This window comes from Symphalangus syndactylus, chromosome 13, assembly GCF_028878055.3.
Source record: "Symphalangus syndactylus isolate Jambi chromosome 13, NHGRI_mSymSyn1-v2.1_pri, whole genome shotgun sequence".
Lineage (NCBI taxonomy): Eukaryota > Metazoa > Chordata > Mammalia > Primates > Hylobatidae > Symphalangus > Symphalangus syndactylus.
Window position 1 is genome coordinate 60,798,417 of NC_072435.2, and position 23,673 is coordinate 60,822,089.

General features: G+C 36.1%; 1 protein-coding gene across 2 annotated transcripts in view; it reads left to right on the top strand.

The window, feature by feature from the left end:
* The window catches only part of MSRB3 (methionine sulfoxide reductase B3), a 201,004-nt gene that overhangs the window by 163,027 nt on the left and 14,304 nt on the right, over window positions 1-23,673 (top strand). For both annotated transcript variants that reach the window (XM_055237083.2, XM_055237084.2), the window contains one exon: window positions 18,587-18,684. In XM_055237083.2, the coding sequence (XP_055093058.1) occupies window positions 18,587-18,684 (98 nt within the window). The remainder of the gene's footprint in view (window positions 1-18,586; window positions 18,685-23,673) is intronic.

Consider the following 23,673-nt stretch of genomic DNA (forward strand, 5'->3'; position numbering starts at 1 on the left):
TAGGGAGAGTCCAGATATTTTGTCCGTTTTTTCAATAATAGATGTGGCAAACAATTAAACTGTATCTTCCATGCTTTTTCCATTTAATACATCCTACTTAGAAAAGTTAGATAGTGAAAAATGATTATATTCTAGGAAAAGTCATGATAGTACAGCCCAGGTATGAATGAGCAGTTTCAATATAGTGTCCCTGGAATATTCAGCCATAGGCTTTAGATAAGGAGTTCTTAACCTGGGGTCCTTGAATTAAACTTAGAAGGTCCATAAATTTGGATGGGAAAAAAATCCATATTTTATTTTCACTAATCACAATTTCCTTCAATTATGATGTATGTTATAGATAACCCACAGAAGTACCTATGAGTTTGTCACCAATAGGAACCACAGATGTTTTCATATCATAATACAGTCATCACACATATCTCAAAATAACATTTACAGTAATTACTACTTCCAAATTATGATAATTAGTAGATCCACCATTAAAGCTTGTTATGTAATGTGTTAATAAAGAAGCATGTTTTTATTATATAACGCATTTGTTTTTTTCAGTATTTTGATAGCAGTATTTAAAGTTCATTTTTTCGTTGTAATCCCATATATTTGTTCTCATGCATTTAGAAACATTTTCCTGTAGGCTTTGCCAGACTTCCAAAGGGTCTGTAACAACAACAAAAATTCAAGAAACCCTGATATGGGTGTTATAGCATCATTTCATCATTTCTAGAGTTTTTTAATTCACTGAACGTTAAGCAACTCAGGATTTCATTACATAATGTTGTTTATTGAGAAGAAAATTTACAAAAATCATTAATCATCTGGTAGAATGTGAACTTTTCTAGCCTTCAGAAATGTTTCTAGCTTCTTACTATTGTATTTCTGTTCATCACTAGTTATATTCTGTAATAGACTGTCTCAACTTGTCAACTCTCTGAGCTGCCACAGAGATTGTTAGGTGTAGGATTTAGAAGAAAAAATTTTGGAGAGAATCTTGGATTTACATGCCAACTTCACTTAATGGTGCACAGTAAAGTGGCCTTGTGAAAGGTACATAATAATCCCTAAACCCCAGTTTCTTTACCTGTAAAGTGGGAATAAATAGGATGTGTACACAATACATACAACAATAAATGTAAAGCACTTAGCATAACATCACAAATAATAACAATAATAACAATAATATTCATTGGAGATGGTCCTGTGTATGGCCTTATACTTTCTATTCCAGTCTTTCTGAACCTCTTGAGCTAAATAGTGACAGTAATTTTGGTATGGACAACTTGGGTAAAGTTTTTGCCCCGTGGACTAAGGGGCCAGAGAGCAGCATCAAAAAGCATGATGGCGGGATTTTGAATGTGACAGATCGTGGAAGGACTTTGACTTAAGGAGATTTACGGACTTCAAGAGTAGAGATTGGCATAGCCACTTCTAAATGTACTCAGCCTTCTTGCTCCCGGAGACTAAGACGCGGCTAAACATCTGAGCTGCGTCACTGTTCGTGACAGGAATTTTGGATACAGGAGGCTTTTTCTTATTCTTTGTCCTCTTATTCTCTCAGCAATATCTGGTAGTTCATCTGTGTCTGGATTTTCACTACCTGTAGGACTACCAGCTTTTGGATTATATTAATAAGCAGGCCTGAACCCAAGTGAGACAAAAAAGAAAAATAAAAACATATCTAAGGGAGTCCTGCAGTGAGACAGGATCAGTCTGAACAAATAGACACATATCTGATGAAACAGAATGCCTACAGTAGACAGACGACAACTAAACCAAGAAAAAGAAGAAAGCCAGCTGTCATGACACTGTTTGCCTAATCCAGTTATACTCATCCCTTTTGCCAGGGCAGAAGTGAATATTCCCCAGGTGAATAATAATTGATCTAAGCCAATCATAAAATTCCATTTCCCTTGTCAGTGGCTGATTTCAGTTGGACAGATGCTCCATTCCTGATCAGTTGGATCTGAGAGATTTTTGCTAGAAGTTTTGCTCACTAACAAAAAGAGACACACTGGCTGAAGTGCTCCCTTTTTCACTAGATGTTGCTTTATCTGCCTGTGGTGTCTGGAATTACTGTAGCCATTGTGTGACCATGAGGAGGATATCACTGACATTGTGAGGAGGGCAGACATTAGCCCTGATGAGGTAATTATGCCACTGACTTGACCAACATGGAACCACTTAAATATAGACTCCTTGTTATGTGAAACAATAATTCCTTTATTGCATAAGGCACTTTTATTTGTGTTATTTATTTCTTGCAGCCGAAAATCTCTTTCTGATACAATTAAGGGAATTCATGCCTAGTCCCCAAAAAGTGTTTTGGAGATTTGAAAAGATCATGATTTCCCACCTAAACAATTCAGTAGGTGAGTTGAAGGAAGCCACTGCTGAGACCAAAATTTGTTGCCTTGAAGATCAATTGCAAGAATATCTCAAAGCACAGAGCAAAAACACAAAGAGGTATAAATCTTGAAAGAAAAATGAAGAGACTTGGAAGATAGATCCAGGAGGCTTAACACGCAAATAATCGAAACTTTTTTGGGGGACCTGTAGAGCAACTCAAGTCTACAGACTGAATAGGCTCACTAAATTCTACACAGGATTAATGAAGAAGGTAAAGCCTAGCAAGATGATACTCCTGAACTTTAAGGATAAACACAAAATCTTATAAGTTTCCAAATTTACAGTAGAAGTGTTAGGTTAGCATTCAGTTTCTCATCTGCAATCCTGGAAAATAGAAAGACAGCAGGATAACATCTACAGGAGAGGAAGGCAGAGTGGAGGAAAATGAGAGTTTTCCAAAGGCTTTATTTTACTTGGGTGGGAGGAAAGGGAAGCAGAAAAGGGAGGATATAGCATCTTGATATGGAAGACAATGGATCTTTATGGAGGAAATGGTATCTGATTTTCCAATAACAGTAGATAATTCTTTGTGAGCACACACACACACAAAGGAAAATGATGTAATAATGGGCAAGAATGGAATGAATAGGAATTTCATCTGAATAGCAGAAAAAGGGGGACAAGCACAACATAAAATAGACAAATATAAGGAAAAATGAAAGGAAAATAGGTATGTCTCTTGTTAAGTCAAATATGAATGAACTGAATTCTCCCATTACAAGACAGATTGTCTGAGATCGAGTTAATTAAGTTCTAGTTATTTGCTACTTACAAGAAGCAAAGTATAAAGAAAGCTTTATGGTTAAAACATACTAGGCCAAGGCAAACAAAACAGAAAGCAGAAATGGCAATATTAATATCAGACAGAGTGAAAATTAAGCTAAAAAGTGCAGAGGATAAAGGGGAATTATGTGATAATAAAAAGGCACTATTCATGAAGAGTACAGAGCAATCATAAACCTACAGGAATAAAGTAACATAAATAATAAATATATGAATAAGAATCTTAGAAATGAAAGAAAACTTGATTTAAAAATACATAGTTATAGTGGATAACTTTGATCTCTCTCTCAGATTGAGACATATGTGTAGTCAAACTAAATAAGGATAGAGGATAACCAAATAGTACAATCAACTTTTTTAAATAGATGAATTATCTTTCAAATAAAAAACATCTTTCAAATAAGAAATATAATTTTATATTCTCATGGAACATTAGAAGATGATATATCATGTATGTGGCTACAAGGAAAATCTTAAATTTTAGAAAGTAGAGATTTTGTATAGGCCATAATTTTATAATAATCCAATGAAACTAGAGATAAATATCTAACTCTATGGGATACAATCAACTTTAAACTTAAAGGAAATGTTATAATCTTGAATACCTTCATTATTATAGAAAAAAGATGAAAAATAAAGGAACTTTGTAAAAAGAACAATAAAAATGCTAGGAAGATGGGAATAAAGATAAAAGCTAAAACTAATGAAACAGAAAACATCAAACGAGTAGAAAGAATAAATGAATCCAAAGTTGGTTCTTTGAAAGATCAAAAAAATAGATTAACTCATAATAAACCTAATTAAATAAAAAAACCTAGAGCAGAAATATTTATGATATTTATGAAAAAGAAATACAGTGGTAGATACTTGCCTTTCCTGATATAAGACCAGTCTGTGAAGCCACCATAATAAACTTACATTGGCATAGGGATAGACAAAGAGATTAGTAGAGCAGACTCGTAGATTACAGTGTAAACGACAGTTTATAAACATGGTATTTCAACTCAATCAAAAATGAGCAGTTTAAAATTTATTGGTAACCCAATTGGTATTCTGTTTAGAAGAAAATAAAATTATAATACTATAGCATACACTTAGTGAAATTCCTGATTAAGATCTGAATGCAAAACAAACATCCTATATGAAAATATAGGATACTGTATGTATAATTCAGGGGGAGGAACTCTTTTTAACCAAGGCTGGTAGCCCAGAAACCACAAAAGAAAGGGACAGGCATATTTAAATAAAATAATCAAAAGCAAAGTCAAATACAGAAACAATAGATATAGAAGAATAATTATAATGCAGATGTTAGTAATTAATATCTATAATTTACAAAGAACTGTTATCAATTAAGAAGAAAACAACAACTAACCCAATAGAAAATGGACAAAGAATATGAAGATGCAAGTTCCAGAAGAGCAAATTCAAATCGCCAACATTAAGAGCTGTCTACCTTACACATAGTCAATGAAATACAAATTTTGTTTAAGTGAGCTACTGGTAACAATTTACTGGAAATTTATAAAAGCTACAACACCTATTGTTGCTGAAGGCATGGAGAAAAGAGTATTCAACTGTATTCATTTTGGACAGCTATCTAGAAATATCTATTTAATGCAAAATACTCTTTGGTCTAACATTTACCCTTTGGCCTAAGAATTTGTTCCATGATGATAGAAAATTCCACCAGATGTAAGAACATATATGCAAGGATGTCATTGCCCTATGTTTCATAGAGGAAAAATAGTTGGAAGCAAAGTCATTCAGGAGTCAGTTGCACAGTGGAATGTTATGCAGCTACTAGAACATTTACACTTATGTGTATGTAGATATCTATTATTTTGTATGGCTATACAAACATGAACAAAAATGTGGTAGAACCCTCATTAGGTTGTTAACATAGGTTTTCTTTAAGATGGGGAAAGGGATCAAGAAAAAAAGAGAATAAAGTTTGTACTTAAGATATGTATGATATATTCACAATTATGCATTTATATGTGGTTAATAAATGTGCATATAAGATTTTTAAAAAGCAACAATACATTAAGAAAGTAATAACATTAAGGTATCTTAGAGGCCAGAAACCAAGGGAAACATCAGGGACTGAGCAAAAAGTTGAGGTTAATTGAGAGGTAAAAATTGTGTGAAACAGCCATTACAAATAACAATGCATAAAAATTTAATAATACCTTCCTGAGACTTTTGTAATTTTTTAAACACTAAAAGGAAGCCAAATATCAAAAGACTATATAATGCTATAATAGTGCTACAGTGCTTTCTGTTTGTGGATGCTGACTAAGGCTTCCAAACTTTTGTGCCACCCAAACTAGATCAGAGATTTCATAGGTGCCCACAGTATACTATCAAGAAATAGTAACCTATGGATTACTATGGTCTAGTGACATAAGCAGTAATAAATACTTGAGTGGTGATGTTTATTACAAATATCTGAAATATAAACATTGATTGATTGTAGTATCATTTTCACAATTTTTGTTAATATTTTCTTCAGCCCCAGGTTGGCTCACTTATTTAACAAGTTATCTATTTAGTGCCTACTCAGTACTAAGGGGCTATATCTTTTGCGTGTTAATCATTTACCATTTAGTGGAGTAAGACTTAAATATTACTGCACAACTGACAAAATAATATGTCAAAGTGTAGGTCATGGATTATATTATGGGTATGCTTGGACCTTTATTGAATTTCATTTTTTTTTTTTTTTGGTAACAGAGGTCCAGTGGACACATTAAAATATGACTACAGTACCATGGTGTCTTTGCCAAATTTATCCATCTGAGGTTCGACATTCTTCATGTGATGACATCTAATTTTAATGCATTTTAAGCTTGTCAGTGGTCAGTTTTAAAGCCATTGAAACCATCAAATTGCAAGGGCCCCTTGTACCTACAGGTCTTGATGCAGGACCCCGGCTCTATGAACTTAGTTTTAGTTCTCTGAGGTACTCCTAGAGCTGTCAATATGAGGAGTGGTATGTAGGTTACCTTCAGTGAGGTTTCCTAGAATGTAGGCAGTTGTTTGTAATTTAGAGAAGACTGTCATCAGGTGCCAGACTCTTCAATAAATATTAATAAGTTACCTGGAGACTCTATAACTAATTCTGCTACAAAGACTTGTATCTGTGTATTTTAAAACCAAAGCTAGTATTGTCTTTAAATTCCAGATTTCCAGGGTGACAGGAATGTATATAGAAAATTCATTCAACCAAAATGTATTTGAGGAGTTTGGAATACACTGGGAACAAAACAATTATCTTTCCCTTCCTGGAGCTTACATTCTAGCTGGGAAAATAAAGACAGGAGACAAAAAGCATAATAAACAGTTATGATATATTAGAAAGTGATACATATGTGACAAAGTAGAGCATTGGGGGTTGGCAAAGATTTCCCTAAAGGATTTTAAAAAGAAGGGGTGGTAATAGAGTATGCTTTGGTTCGATGAAGGTTCCTTCATGCCTTTTCGATGTAATCTATTAAAAAAATTTAATATATTAGGGAATGTACAGTATTTGCTAAATTGCTTCAATTTTGCCATGTGTCTGCCTGCCACAAAGGCAAAACACCATTTGTCATATAAACAATTCTAAGTAATTATTTTGTCCTAAAATATTTGTTCTTAATAGCTTTTCTGAGCAATCTATTCTGTTTCTAAAGATAGTTGAAAACTGTATTTTCAAGAATGGTTTTCAGAATTTAAACTTTAGTAGGTGGACTAAGTTTCGACATATCATAATAAGGTGTTGTAGATCACTGAATGATCATAGAAGATTTATGAAAACAAGGAAATTCAGGTTTAGTACTTAAAATATATATAATAGAATAAAGATCTAAAGTCTATTCAGAAGTTGGAGAGGTTTCAGTTAGAGAAAAATGTCAGGAGAAAATTTAGATAAGGGAAAGAATGTTGAGACTTAACTGCCCCTCAGAAGTAATCTTACATTTTCATCAGGTACATATATTTATGAGAGGAATTACTCTGACATTTTTTTTAAGTACCCAACCAAAAAATGTAAGTTATAGTTTGTCTTAGAGTCCCAAATAATGCTTTGTAGTGAATAGCCCTAATTGAGAACTGCAGTCGAATGGATCATTATTTCATTTTTAGTCTGAATTGCATGTTGCTGAGAGTAGAATCTGTATTTCTTTGAATTTCCCCATCCTATATCTCACTTGGTATTTTTAAGGTCAGTTAAGCACAGTAAATAATCTTTGCTCAGCAAGCAACCCACATCACCATCTTCCTGTCTGATGTAGCTAATAAATTCTAAGCAAACTTCAAACTCCTTGTGAAGCTTCCTAATGGATGCCTCACTGGACTGAAGAGCTTTTGGAAGCAAAATAAAATAATCATCTAAAGTTGAATGTTTTTGGATCAAGGTTACTAGGTCAACACTAAATTTAAAACCATTTTGAGAGACATTTTTTAATGGCACTTAGAAATTATGGCTAAAGATCAGGCTGTTACATGTGATGTGGCTCAGGTCCTTTGATGCTAAAGGTCTACAACTGACTTCTGTGTAAGATGTATTTTTAAAAACATTAACTGTGATTTAAAGTAGCAAGAGACAGTGTTCAGGCCAGGGAAAATAAAGTCTCCCTCTCCAGGTTTTTGGTTGAAATGGTTTGAGTTCAGTAATTTTATTGAACCTGAAAAAATATTATTAATAGCTGCCTTCACAAAGGGAAATAGGGAAGCTGGCCCCTGTCAATTCCTGCTTAGGAGTTGCCGAGACATTTTGAGATTGCAAGAAAACTGTGGATGAAATCCATACCAATTAGAGATCCTGTGTGTTTGGAACCATTTAAAAATGTTGTGGAGGGCTCAAAGGAATTAGTAAAGCTTGCTGCAGTACAGCTACATTATTAATCTCCAAAGAGAATAGATACCAGATGTTCACAGTGCCCAAGGACACCTCAGTGTTCTTGACAGTCTTAGTCATATTGTCCTTAAACAGATTCAAATGCCTGAAATGATTATGGGTGATAAGGCTACACCGTTTGTACATCTGAACTTGTTAATCATTTTTTGAAGAAATGCACTATTTTTGATAGGCAGGAAAAGTAAACATGATAAATTTGATATTTGTAAAAAAAATGTCTAAAGCAAAACAGTATAAATTCTTTGCCTATTTTTAAAAATGTTTTTTCACTTGACCCAGTGATAGCCATATTCAGGCTAAGTGATTATCTTTTTGTGTGTGCATGCTTAAACAAAATAAATTTATTTCTCTGAGTTCTGGAGGCTGGGAAGTCCAAGATCAAGGAGCTCACTGATTCAGTTCCTGGGGGGGGTTCTCTATCCTGGCTTATAGTCAGTCATCATCATTTTTTTTCTGATTTTTTATTATGGTGAAATACACATAAGAAAATTTGCATGTTAACTGTTTTTCAGTGTACAGTTCAGTGGTATGAAATACATTCACATTGTTGTGCAACCATCACCACCTTCCAACTTCAGAACTCTTTTTATCTTGTAAAAAGGAAACTCTGGACCCCTAAATAATAATGCTCCTTTCCATCTTCCCACCATCCTCTGGCAACTATCATTCTACTTTCTGTCTCTGTAATTTTGACTGCTCTAAGTGGGAAGTTATTACCTTTTAATTAAGTCAGATATTGTAAATATAATGTAAATAATGAAATATGTGATATTTTCTTTATAATTCATTTAAGAAATATTTCCATGAGCTTGGTGTTGAAGTTGTAGTAGTTAATAAAGTAATCGTGGTCTCATAGTACTTAGTGAAAGAAGCAAACATTAATCAAAATTATCCATATAAATAAATAATTGCAAACCATGATACATGGCTTGGAAAAAAAGTACGACTGGGTGCTGCAAACATGTTTGACCTGGGAACCTGACCTAGAATTAAAGCTCCAGCCATATTGATTGAGCACCTACTTTGTGTCAAAAAGCAAAACAGATTACAATGGTCATTTAAGGCATTACAGCCATTGACTCTCAGTTTGGTGGACCACAAGATAATTAGGAACAACAACAAACAAATTAAAAATAAAATAAAAATAAAGAAGATTCTTGTAGTCTTTCTTCAAATATGGCTTCTGTTCAGTATCCTTTGGAGCATTTGAGTAATGCTTCAGATTTTTTTAACATGTCTAAATATTTTTATATCAGTAATTTTTATCACAAAAATTCCATTAGGAAAGTAATATTGTAACATTTGAACACTTCAGAAAACAGAGAAAGATGGGATGAGTGATAGGGACCTTGATTCCAAATATCTTAAAATAAACCTCATTGTGTTCTTCCTGTAGCCTTCCTTCCCTGCAGGCTGTAGAAGAGTAGTCTCTGTTCACAGTCTCTTCTTCACTATACTTTCCAATCTAATACTCATTGTTGAAATCTGCAGTGTCTCATAGGTCTTACTTAACTTGTCCTTTCTGTGGATTATGTGACTGCTGTCTGTCCTCCATCCTTAAGCAATTTTCTCTTTTTTCAGGCTCTGTCCTGATTCCCTTGTCTTATTCCTATTTCTGGAAATGCTCTCTTTTCTTTTCCTCTACTGACTTTTATACTTTTGCTTAACATTTAAATACCTGTCTGGTTCTCCTCTCCTTTTATATTCATCCCTCCTACATATCCTTACCCAGGACCTTACTGTCTTTTGTGTTGTGATGACTTTCCAATCTGCATCTTGAGCTTGGCTCTCATTTCTGAGCCCACATATTCCTTTGTCTCCTAGATCCACAAGAAACAGATTTTGTTATTTTCTCTGTAAAAATGTATCTCTAGCATGATTCAGCTAGTCACACAAGCTGGAAACCTAGTAATAACGTGATCCTGCCCTTCTTCACTGCCCTGCATGTAACGCAGTCATCAAAATCAGTAAACTGCTCTCTTGATTGCTCTATAAACTCTCCCCTGCTTCCCAGTCCCATTAAAGCTTCATTATTTCTGTTCCAGTACAGTCTCTCATCTGATATACACGTTTCCATGTTCCCTCTTATCCCGAATCCCTCCAGTCTGCTTTCAGAACCATTTTTCTAAAATGCAAATTTGATCATGTTACTAGGCTGCTTAAAAGCCTTCAGGTGGCCCCCAATCATCATTTTATCTAGAATGCCCCTGGCAGCAGTGCCACCACCATTTACAACTACTGGGTTCCTGGACAGCTAGATGAGAAAGCAGGATAACTGGTAACCAAAATAAAGTTAATTTTTTAATAGTACATTGCATTTAAATTTTATTTGCATTTTTATCTGCATGAATTTTTAGAGTCTATAGGTTTATGCTAATTTCATGTATATTATAAATTCCCTACTTTTCAAGATACATATATGTAATTTTTTTTTTTTGAGACAGAGTCTCACTCTGTTGCCCAGGCTGGAATGCAGTGACACAATCTTGGCTCACTGCAACTGCCACCTCCAAGGTTCAAGCGATTCTCCCACCTCAGCCTCCAGGGTAGCTGGGACTAGAGGCATGCACCACCATGCCTGGCTAATTTCTGTATTTTTAGTAGAGATGGGTTTCACCATGTTGCCCAGGCTGGTCTCGAACTCCTGACCTTAGGTGATCCACCCGCTTCAGCCTCCCAAAGTGCTGGGATTAGAGGTGTGAGCCACCGTGCCCAGCCAAGATAAATATTTTAAATATCATTTTTATTTCAGGTACCTCTTAAAGCTGAATGAAGCATGGGAGAATGTTTGCCAAAACCAATGATTTTCTTTTTGTCATGTTTACTCTTTGTCTGGACTGAACTAGTTTGCTTCTTGAGACTATTGTTTGTTTGAAGTAATGAAATCATGTCATCAGCATATAGGGAGATACGTCCTTATATTTGCAATGGCAGGAGGGAAGAAATACAGAAATTCTCAAACAATACAAAGCAAATATAAACTTGAAAAGTGGTCTAAGAAATTCCTTTCCACTTAACTAGGCAATGAAAAGACCATTCTAACCTACCAATTCTAACTCAGATGCCATTGCAGATGTCATAAAAGTTTGTGTTAATCTCTTACAGCTAACATATAATCCGTTTTTAGCCACAGAGTTAAATCTGAGCCAGTTAAAGCTGGTAAAACTTACACTGACTTTGTCATTTTTGTCAAGATTTTTAAAATGTAATTGTAGTTAGTAGAAAAATTATGATGCCTCAAATTTGTTGCTTCTTCAAATAAAATATTAGATGAAGAGACTAAAGTCTGCAGTTTATTAAAAAAAAAATCTTGCCTTCTTATGCAAGATGATAAACTGAGCATACATGTTTGTTTCCCCTCTCTCCCAAGAGATATCTTTAAAATAAGAGTAAGAAAAAGAAGAGGAGGAGTAGGAGGAGTAAAGGTAGAAGAAATCCATTGCAAAGAGAATTGGAGTGGGGTAGGGAGCCTTTAGAAAAGGAAGCGCAAAGTTTTCCCAAGAAAAAGATAATGGGTGGAAATGCATTAATGGGTATGACCAATTAAAGAAAGCTGCAGCCCAAAATATGTACAAGAGTTGTTGCAGATGCCCAGCAGAATTACAGAAAGGCTCAGAACTCAGAATTGACAAGAGCAAAATGGGGGCCTGACAACAAGATGCTTAACTGAAAGTCTAAAGAACAACTAGACTAGTTTTACATTTTCCTTATCTTCATATTTAGAATGATAGATCATTAGTTACCCACAAGAAAACAAGCCTGGAAGACTGCTCTCTTAAGATATTAAACAGCCTGTCTGGGATAATTGGGGTTGCTATTGAGGTGTTGATATTCCAGAGTAAACCGTTCCCCATTGAGGTATTCAGGGAACCCCAGGATGAAGCCTTGTCCATCAGCAACTGACGACAGCAGTCCTGGAGTTCCCAGGCAGCTTTTATATTCAGAGGAGAGGCTTACTAAGGATACAAACCCATACTACATCTAATAGCAGAGAAAACCTCCATCAGATGTGTAGGATAACTGACCTTGGCCTCAATGTTTAAATAGGAACTGTTGATCAAAGATCCCCAAAGACATATGAAGGAAACTAAGAGCTTGAAATTTAAAAATCAAGATAAGGAGAACAATTGCCCCAGAAGGAGCAGAGATATTTTAGAGAATCATAGAAAAACTAAAATAAAACAACTCTCTAGTTAATATTCTCAGAAATATTTGAAAAGATACTTTGTTTATAAAATAAGATGATACTTTTACCAAGAAAGCCAGAGATGATAATAATGTGAAAAAATAAGTTGCCAAAAAATACCTACAATGCAATGCCATTTATATAAAATTCTCAACATTTAAAACGGTATATTTTGTTTCTGGATATAGACATATGTGAAGATTAATTAAAATAAATGTGGGAATGGTAGGTAACTAATTGTCTTTGGAGTACTAGGAGGCATAAGAGTAGGGAACAAGGTTAGAGGCAGATCTGCTGTAATTGTCAAAGAAAGAGGGGGAGAAAGAAACCTGAAGCCAATATAGAAAACAAGGTAATATCTGTGAAACCTGGGCAGTGAACATCTGTTAAATTGTGGATACCTAGTCTATTATTAGTATACTTTTGCATATGCTTGAAATGTTTGTAATTAAAAACTCAAAAAGTAAAATTTTGAATACAGAAGTTTGTACAGTTGTGTAATAAAGTCATAATCCAAAAAAAATAAAAAGAAGTGTGGCATGCCTTTTAACAAGCGTTGCTGTATAAAAAATGGAAAATCAATTTGATTTTTGGTCTCCTAGGATTACTTGTTGCGGTAAGGATTTGGCAGAATAATACAAATAATGTTTATTAGTTTTCAGCTCTTAGAATCTGTAGAAAAGCACAGAGGACTTAATTATGGTTGGTCATTGGAATGGGGCAAAGGATAGGTGGAGGGAAGATGAGGGTACTAAGGCCGTCTTACAGAGTGGGGAGCTGAATGGTATTGTCTTAAGCTACTAAATATCTACTTAAGCTAGATATTCATGCATTCGATTGTTCATTTATGAGATAGTTTTTTTGGAACACCTTTTATGTAGCAGGCACTTTTTTGGTTTGTTGCCAGTACAGTGGTAAATGAAACAAACTCCCTGCTTTTATTTTTACTCACATTCTAGTTCAAGAGGCAGACATTACCCAATGAGGTTTTAAAGAAATTAAAAATAACCTGAGTATTAAAAGATTGGAAAGGGGAATGGAGGGGAGATTATGTAGGTATGAGTACTAAATCTTAATCTTTCATAAGAAGAAATGAATTTGTACTGTCTAAAACAGCACTGTGCAAGGATGGAAATGTTCTATGTCTGTGGAAATCTTGGTGGAAATGTTCTATATGTATATCTGTGCTGTCTAATGTGGTCGCCATTAGCTACTTGTAACTGCTGAGAACTTGAAATGTGGCTAGTGTGACTGAGAAACTATAATTTTATTTAATTCAAATTTAAACAATGACATGACTGATAACCACTGTATTGGACAGCACAGGTTTAAAATGAAATAATCAAGAGACAGCAGCATAAGCATATTTTTAAAGAAACAGAAAATCTATTTATCATGGTTTCCTGTGGGTATGGCAGAATTGACAGGTAATGTCTCATTATGAGCCATCTTGTTTGATTTTCTACCACATGCATATATTTGGTTGATTGCCATTTAAATTTTTGGAAGACTATATTGCAACCAAATGGGTCTTTGAAGGGGAATAAAGAATCATGTTTTAAATGAGATAGACGTTATACCTGAAGCATCAGTTCAAGTGAATATTTTATTTTATTTTATTTTTTGAGACAGAGTCTCGCTCTGTCGCCCAGGCTGGAGTGCAGTGGCGCGATCTCGGCTCACTGCAAGCTCCACTTCCTGGGTTCACGCCATTCTCCTGCCTCAGCCTCCCGAGTAGCTGGGACTACAGGCAGCCCCCACCACGCCTGGCTAATTTGTTTTTGTTTTTTTTTTTTCTTCTTTTTAGTAGAGACGGGGTTTCATTGTATTAGCCAGGATGGTCTTGATGTCCTGACCTCATTATCCACCCCCACAAAGTGAATATTAAATAATTTGGCAAGAGTCAGGACTCTAAGCTTCAAACAATTCTTGTTAGCAGGGGGACTACATAGAGAGTTGGATTATTTATTTTGAATTAGGTAATAAGGTAAATTGTGGTCAGTGAGGTTAGCAGATTCCAGCTACAAATAATCTGAATACTACAAATTTTGAAATATGGCCTTGGAATTAGAGAGCTGTGAGGACTGATACACACACAAATAAGGACCTGTACCTCCAACTTGCCTCACCAAAACTGTGCTAAAATATGTATCATCATTATTGAACCATCACCCAAATCCAGTGGGATTCACTGTGTTCAAACTTACTTTACATTTGAAAATAACGAAACATGTGTAATTACCTTTCAATTCAATAAGTTCTCATTCATGAGTAGTTTCTGCTAGGTTCTACTGATGAGTCATGTAGCTGACTAGCAAGGTTTCTAATTTTTATTTTAGGGTGGGGAAGGATTAGGGGAAGTGGAAGCTGTATAGCAATTCTTGTTAAATTAAGAATAGGACAATGAGGGCCACATTTTCTAGACATGGTCCAGATAGAATTGGCTTCAACTTGTTTACACTCTGTTGCTAACTTTAACAACATGTTTCACAGATTTTTTTAAAGAAGGTGGAATTGATTGGGACGGAGAGCTAAGAAAGTTTTACTTATGAGGCAGTTGGCGTGAAACATTTAGAATTTGTCAACAGAATACTACTTGTGGAGAGCTATGCCATTATTCAATTATGGGCTCAAGTAGACTTGAAACAGATTTATTAAGCTACATTATGGATTGGAGGGGGAATAATTATTTATACTGCAATCTAAAAAAAAAATCCATTCTAGTGTAGATGATATAGCAAGCACCAAAGAAGCTACAACAACTAATCTGGATCACTTGCTCTTACATTTGAGATGAAAATGAGCATATTCTGGAGTTGCTTCACACGATATGAGTAGTATGATGTTATATCTGCAGATGAATGTGCCTGATGGGTGAATAAAACTGAGGCAGAACTGCCATATTTCAACTTGCCTGCTTCAGTTGTACTGCATATATTTATTTGCTATCTGGAGATAGGAATTCTTTGAAGGGTGAAACTATTGAAAATAAGGCATCCTTGATAATAATAGGCTAATATCTAAAAAGTACAGTTTATATTCTTTGAAATGAAATGATAATAGGCCTAATCCAATCTCATCAAATAGAAACTAAGGGATGTATTGGGGGTGGGGTGAACCGACTCTGTTTGTACAGGTTTTCACATGACTTTTCTTTTAAAAAGTGCATGGAATGCATCCAAAACAAATAATGTTTTGTTAGAAGGCCAAAAGGAAAATCCTAGAGAAAGGAGGATGGATGATCTTTCTTTAATGTCAAAACTGACATAAACACACTCCCCTCCCCCCTCCCTTTTACGCAAGATAATTTTCTCAACAAGACACAGATTGCTTCAGTCTCTGCCTATCACCCTTTGAAGCACTTTCCTTATTATTAGGAGTGGGGGCAAGGTTTCCTTTGAGGATTTTTACAGCAGTGAAGAGTTCCTTCTTTAAATACTTTCACATGATGAGGGAATTCCGCTTTCAAAGTGCTGTCATCACTGTGGCTTCTCTGCCATAAGGCAGTTTATTATTGGGGGAATGTCCTTCTTAGTTTGATTGTCATTAAGTACTTACCTTTCTGATGCACTCTTTGTATAGAATGTCACTTTTTCTGAGAAGTCTAGCAAAGCAACTCAGCGTTCTCCTTTGTTAACCTTATTGGCCAAAGTTAGCCATGATTCTCTTTTGAAATGTGTTCCACCACAGGGAGTTACAGTCTCCAGCGTGGTTTTTCCTGTCCATCTCCACTAATCAAGATTTGGGTTGACATATTGAATATTCCATTTTGAAAACTGCCATCTCTTCTACAGGGCAAAGGGACATTGTGAGTTTTGGGGAGTGTTGAAATATCTTTATTTATTTTTATTTTTATTTTTGAGTGTCTCTTCTAATGTTTAAATAATGCCATGGTAAACAACAAACTATTCAAGCATCAACAGTTTCCCAGAAACACTGAAATCTTTTGAGACCTGCAATCTGTTTCAACCTCCCTCATCCTGCTCTATTCTTAAATATAGTTTTCTGGAAAATCCTGTGCATATCTAATTCAGGTAGAAAAAATTGAGGAAGAAAGTGGAACATAAGAAGAGAGTCCTAAAGTCAGAATATTCATATCCTAGTTTTGGCTTTGCTACTTACTGCCTGTGTAACCTTGGCAAGTAACTTATCCTTCTGTTCCCTCCCACCCCCAAAACCCTGTAAAATGAGTGAACTCTATGAACTTCATGTTTCTCCTCTCCTAAATACACAAGAAGTAAACCTCTCCCCTACATAAAGAGGCTTAATCACAGTAATTGAGCCAAGTTGGACAGTGCAGTGAGAAACTAGCATTGATATTTCCTAAATTAGTCTGTAATGATTTTATTCTCTCTTTTTCTTGTGGAACTCTCTGATGTGCTGTAATTATTTATCTCATTTGCTTATTTAAGGCTAACTGGAAATCAGTTTAAGAAACATTTGAGTTGTGCCTTTGTACTGGACACCGTGTTAGGCAATGAGAATACTCAGGTCAGTGAGTTTAGACTCTGCCTTCAAGGTGTTCACTAACTAGTAAGGGAGGAAAGCATGAAAATAAATTACAAATCCAGAGTGATGCCTGGAACAAGATAAATAAATATAAGATGCAATGTAGCATAAAGGAAAAATATATACGTGTGTATATCTATTTCTCCATACCTATTTTGAATTCTAGAAATAGGACTATGTGGTGCTGGGGTAAGGTAGCTTTATGGTAAATTTAATACAACAACGAAACTCCTAAACCTGTTTACCTGTTTACTACTAAATCAAGTGTGTCCCTCCCATAATATCAGTTGCCTTAAATTGCGATTAAATGAGTTATGCCCTTGAAGGTTAAAAAGGAAAATACAGAATGTTTTCTTTCTTTTCATAGATAAATGACTTTATTTTTCAATGTCCTCAAATATCACCATTAAACCTGTTTTCACTAGCAATTGGCACTTTATTATTAACAAAGAAGAACCCCTAAATGTGTCAAGTAACCATTGTAAACCAAATATTGTAGCCTAGAATATATTCAAATTCTCTTTAGAATTTAGAAAATGGGAAGAAATTCATTTCCTTAAGAATGCTAGTATGTCTCAGCATAATTAATTTTTGTGAAAGGTTATAGTCTGGAAGGTTAAGGTTTTCCTGGTGCTTTGTAGCAATTTTGAGCTCAAATCAAGGAATTACAAAGTGTTAACACTCTTGGTGTTAAATCTAGCACTGACTATCAATACTATACTCTTGCATTGTGGAGGATGGGGGAGCTTGCGGGATTTGGCCTAATCTGTTTTGTTTGAAACTGAAAATCATGTTGTTGAAGTTTGCATTCTGTTTTCTTTCAATAGGTGTATTAACACAAAGCACCAGGTTCTTAACGGGCTTCTTCCTTTCTGCAGAAGTAAATTTGACTTGTGAAAAAGAAAAAAAAATTGCACCAGCACTTCAGCAACATCGCCCCTCTTTCATCATTTTGGGGATTCAGGCTTCAGCTCAGTAACTGCAGACATATTTTGGGGAAACATAAAAACATGCCCATAAGTACTGAACATAAAACCTGACTGTACACTCAAAACATTTGTACAATCCTATGATCCATTTACCATCAAGTTTCTTAAAGTGTGCATATATTTTTAAAATCACTAGAATAAATAAAAATTGGAACTAGATGCTCTTTGAGACAAGGTGCTACCCAGAGATGTCTGAGGACTGATGCTTTATGAGCCTCCTATGAAGTGAACAAGCTTCTTGCCCATAAAAATAGATAGATGCTATGATTTCCAGGTAGCCCTTTTTCCAGGAAATTAGATGAGGATGGTGACAACAGGATAGTCGTTTTTTTAAGCAAAATTTTAACTATCCAAACTAAGTACTGAAAAAGCTTGCTTTCTAAGGAGACATGGAATAGTTGAAAAGTTAACAGCCAGACCAATTGATTGTGTTTTGGAAAACATCGTAATGGAAGATTCATAGTGCTTCAGGGCCATGCCGAGTGACTCTGAAGACAAGAGAAAGAGTGGTGAGAGAGAGCCTTCTAAGTTCAAGGATGCTCTAGAAAACTATTGGATGGTCTAACAATGTCTCATGAAGCACCAAACCCTAATGCAACTGTAATCTGACTGTGAGGAAAGGGTTGAAAAATAACTGTACTCTTGTAAAATATATTTTCCTTCAGCTTTTGACCTTTCTTTTTTCAGGTTGAAAAGTTAAACATACACTAAGGATTTTCATTATTTGCTTAGTATTTCTTTAAAATGCATTCTAACCCAAGGCTTGTATCTCTCCTCTCTGCTTTGATTCTTGTGCCTGCTGTGCCCCAGGTTGGCCTTCATTCCATGATGTGATCAGTTCTGAGGCAATCACATTCACAGATGACTTTTCCTACGGGATGCACAGGGTGGAAACAAGCTGCTCTCAGGTGAGTTCATCCTTTCTGAAAACCCAATACGCTGCTCCCTCTGCATTGCAAACACTTTCAGGACTCCTGGTTGTGCTAAATATAGCAACTAAGGCCAAGTGACTGGTCACAAGGACAGACAAGCATGACAAAGTTTATATGAAGTCCAAGGGATGCCTATGTTCAGGTGTTTAGCAAGTCTAGTGGAATGTTAAGGCCGGCATGATAGCTCAAACCTGTAATCTCATACTTTGAGAGGGCCAAGTGGGGAGGATCACTTGAGGCCAGGAGTTCAAGACGAGTCTGGGCAACATAGTGAGAACTTGTCTCTACAGAAAATATTTTAAAACTTAGCAGGGCATGGTAGCATACGCCTGTAGTTCTAGCTACTCAGGGGGCTGAGGCAGGAGAATCACTGGAGCCCAGGAGGTCCAGGCTGCAGTGAGCTGTGATCATGCCACTGTACTCCAGCCTGGGCAACAGAGCAAGACCCTGTCTCATAAATAAATAAATAAATAAAATGTCAGTTATTGGCTTCACCACTATTAAACAAAATCATTGGTAGGAAAAAGATCATCTTCAATTGGCTCAGTAAATTGAAGAGTGAGCTGTTCTTGGGGCATATGAAGATTTCATTATGTGGCTTTGTATAACCTCATATTTTGATAATCTCCCTCTCCTTGCAGTTCTGTGTACCCACTGTTCAGTCAGAATGCCTTTAATGGCAGTGATCCAAACACAATCAAGGAAGACCTCAGAAATGGCTTTTCTTAGGTGGGTGTGAGGAAGGTGGTTGAAGAGAGGCTGTGGGAAGTGAAAGTTCAGTGGTAGGTTGGCTATATGACATAAGGTAATTCCTTTTCTGCTTCTCCTGACATACAGACATCCTCATTTCCAAGAATTTCCTAATTAGTTCTGTCCATCTGCTCTAACCAAATTAATGCTGGCTTTAAGGAAGCAAATGAGCAAGTGTTGAGGAGGAGGCAAAAATAGTTAATCTGAAACCCACAATCGAGAGACTTGAACTTGTGGGTATTTTGTGCTTAAATACAGAGACATAGAATCTCCATCTACATGGAATAAGAGCAGCGGCATATTCTATGGAAGGCAATCTTGTTCTTTTAATCTGCTTTAAATAAGTGAAATGTAAAGTCTGCAATATTGTGGCACTGAAAGTTATTGACACCACAGGGTATTTTATTGGGGAATCTGTTGGACATATCAGAGGTACAGGGGCATGATCAGGCAGCTGTAATAGCAAAGTGATTGCCATATGGGCCTCCCTCAGCATTCTTTACCTGCCCTTTATCCATTTTTCTTTACCCCCCTCCACCAGCACAAGATGTTTAGGGAGTAGGTGGCATATTTACTACCAAGTAGGTAGGGAGGTTAGTTTGTACCTAACCATCTGATGAATTTTTGTTTTTATTAAAAAAAAAAAAAAAGACTGGCAAGTTTCCTGTCCTCCAAGTGTGAGGACTACTCTCTGTCTTGAAAATTAGACTCCATATTTTATCTGAATCACATTTTCAGCTCACTCTTGTTTCTCAGAATGGAGTCTCTGATGGTGATAGTGGAACTTTCTGGTGCTGGGTTTCACCCACAGAGGGTCTAATGTAATTGGACAGGTTTAGTGTGGGGAGCAGCATTTTTAAAAGCTCCTCTGGTTAATGCTCACAATAACCTTCTGAGGTAGGTCCTTTTTTTTCTCTGTTATTTTACAGTTGAGGAAACTGAGGCACAAAGAGAGCAATTGAACTTGGGTCAGCTTATGTGGATTTCAGTGGCAGAGCTGAGACTTGAATTAGGGTACTCTCCAGAGCTCTTTATGGTGCCCAGATAGATAGACAGGTTGAAAAGAGTCATTAAAATTTAAAAATCTCATGATCTTCCAGCAGTTGGCTTAATGCAATTTAGTTTGGGGGTTTGTTTGCTTGTTTGTTTTTTGTTTTTGAAATGGGGTCTCACGCTGTCGCCCAGGCTGGAGTGCGGTGGCATGATCTTGGCTCATGGCAACCTCCACCCGCTGAGCTCAAGCAATCCTCTCACCTCAACCTCCCAAGTAGCTGGGACCATAGGTACACACCACCACATCTGGATAATTTTTTGTATTTTTGGTAGAGACGGAGTTTCACCATGTTGCCCAGCTGGTCTTGAACTCCCGAGCTCAAGTGATCCACCCGCCTCAGCTTCCTAAAGTGCTGGGATTACAGGCGTGATGAGCCACCGTGCACAGCCTGCAATTTAGTTTTAAATTCAATTAAATTTGATTGATGATTTTATAACTGTCACAAAAAGGTAAACTATAAGTAGGATGGCTCACATTAATTTGTAACTTAGGTACACGGTATTTAGTAAACCTCTTTTAAGACTAATAGTTGTTTCTTTAATTTTCTTTTTCAAGCTACAAATGCTGTTACATGATCGTTTTAACTCGTTTTCACTCAGAACCCATTTTCAAACATTGAATCTTATGAAAACTAAATTTAAAAGGCACAGAAAAATGAAGCATAAGATATTAACTTTCCTTATGGCCCTACTCTCTAATCTCTTTGTGACAAATTCTTATAATTCACTGTTGGAATAAGCTTCTTTCTTTCTCTGTGCCAGTCAGAGAGATAACATCAGTAGTAGTCTAGGAAAGATCATTATGAAGATGTCCTACAGTGACCAAAGAGAAATTAAACCCACAAACAATGCCAAAATTAGGCAACATTCCTAAAAGAAGTCAGGCTAAACCAAGCATAGCTGTTGGCCTCGCAGTTAAAGCCCAAGGTGACTGTTCTTGTTCTTTCTTAACAGTTGTGTGATGAACCAACACTGACCTGCTCCCTTTTGGGTTCTTTTTCCATAACCTTCACTTCTCATATTTAGAAAGTGTTTGACCCTTTCTTAAATAGAACTCTTAAATTTAAAGAAAAGAGGGAGAGGAATTTGTTCCACTAAGGCATGTATGAAAATACACGCTTTGGAGTAAAGTAAGTTCTATGCAGGAGAGAATGAGGTTCCAGCACTAACGAATGGTATGTGTGCCACACCCTTGCCCTTGTGGATGGAGGAGGGGGTATCTGCCACCTAAGCACAAAAACGGCGTACTGAATTCAAGTGGACTGGGTATCTTTCATTTCAGTTTCTCTGTCTTTTATTTGTGTGTTCCATTCACATTTATTTTCCTTTTGTTTTATAATTTTCTTTCTTTTTTTTAATTTTCCTTTTTCTCAGGCATCTTTTTTTACCTTGACTTGATAAAATAAAAGATTTAATAGTTCCCATGCTAGAGCAGTCACTTGTGTTTTACTTCCTAGTTTCTCATTTTTGGCACTATTTTTTCATTATCTGTTTATCTTCTTTTACCTTACAGTTTTTCAGTTCATGTAGTCTCTTCTCCTGCTCAGAACTTCTCCTGTTTATTTTTTTTTTTTTTATTATTTTTTATTATGCTTTAAGTTCTGGGAAACATGTGCAGAACGTGCAGGTTTGTTACATAGGTATACACATGCCATGGTGGTTTGCTGCATCCATCAACCTGTCATCTACATTAGGTATTTCTCCTAATGCTATCCCTCCCCTAGTCCCCAATCCCCCGACAGGCCCTGGTGTGTGATGTTCCCCTCCCTGTGTCCATGTGTTCTCATTGTTCAACTCCCACTTATGAGTGAGAACATGTGGTGTTTGGTTTTCTGTTCCTGTGTTAGTTTGCTGAGAATGATGGCTTCCAGCTTCATCCATGTCCCTGCAAAGGACATGAACTCATCCTTTTTTATGGCTGCATAGTATTCCATGGTGTAATTGACAAATGGAACCTAATTAAACTAAAGAGCTTTTGCACAACAAAAGAAACTATCATCAGACTGAACAGGCAACCTACAGAATGAGAGAAAATTTTTGCAATCTATCCATCTGACAAACGGCTAATATCCAGAATCTACAAAGAACTTAAACAAATTTACAAGAAAAAAAACAAACAAACCCATCAAAAAGTGGGTGAAGGATATGAACAGACACTTCTCAAAAGAAGACATTTATGCAGCCAACTTCTCCTATTTTTTAAGGGTTTTATTATTATTATTATTATTATTATTATTATTATTATTATTTTGCTGGTGAGATAATGTGGGAAACTACTCTGGTTTGCTCTCTTTCTAAAATTCTTGTATTCTTAATTTACGTGGCTTGTCTTTTCTCTGGACTGAATTGCCTCAATATGGTTTGTATTATAAAAAATCTATTAGATGCTTTTAGTGTGTTGTAGACATTTTCAGTCGGATATGTTATGTGCCGTATTTCTTTCCTTTTGGTAAAGATGGAATATCTAAATATGAAGAACCTTTAACTGCCAACTTCTACAAATGAACTGAGCCTTCATGGACAAAACCTAAATCAACTCAACCTGATCAGCAGTTTGGCAATATGGCAATATTTCTTTTTTTTTTTTTTTTTTTTTTTATTATGCTTTAGGGTTTTAGGGTACATGTGCACAATGTGCAGGTTTGTTACATATGTATCCATGTGCCATGTTGATTTCCTGCACCCATTAACTCGTCATTTAGCATTAGGTGTGTCTCCTAATGCTATCCCTCCCCCCTCCCCCCACCCCACAACAGTCCCCGGAGCGTGATGTTCCCCTTCCTGTGTCCATGAGTTCTCATTGTTCAATTCCCACCTATGAGTGAGAACATGCGGTGTTTGGTTTTTTGTCCTTGCGATAGTTTACTGAGAATGATGTTTTCCAGTTTCATCCATGTCCCTACAAAGGACACGAACTCATCATTTTTTATGGCTGCATAGTATTCCATGGTGTATATGTGCCACATTTTCTTAATCCAGTCTATCGTTGTTGGACATTTGGGTTGGTTCCAACTCTTTGCTATTGTGAATAGTGCCGCAATAAACATACGTGTGCATGTGTCTTTATAGCAGCATGATTTATAGTCCTTTGGGTATATACCCAGTAAGGGGATGGCTGGGTCAAATGGTATTTCTAGTTCGAGATCCCTGAGGAATCGCCAC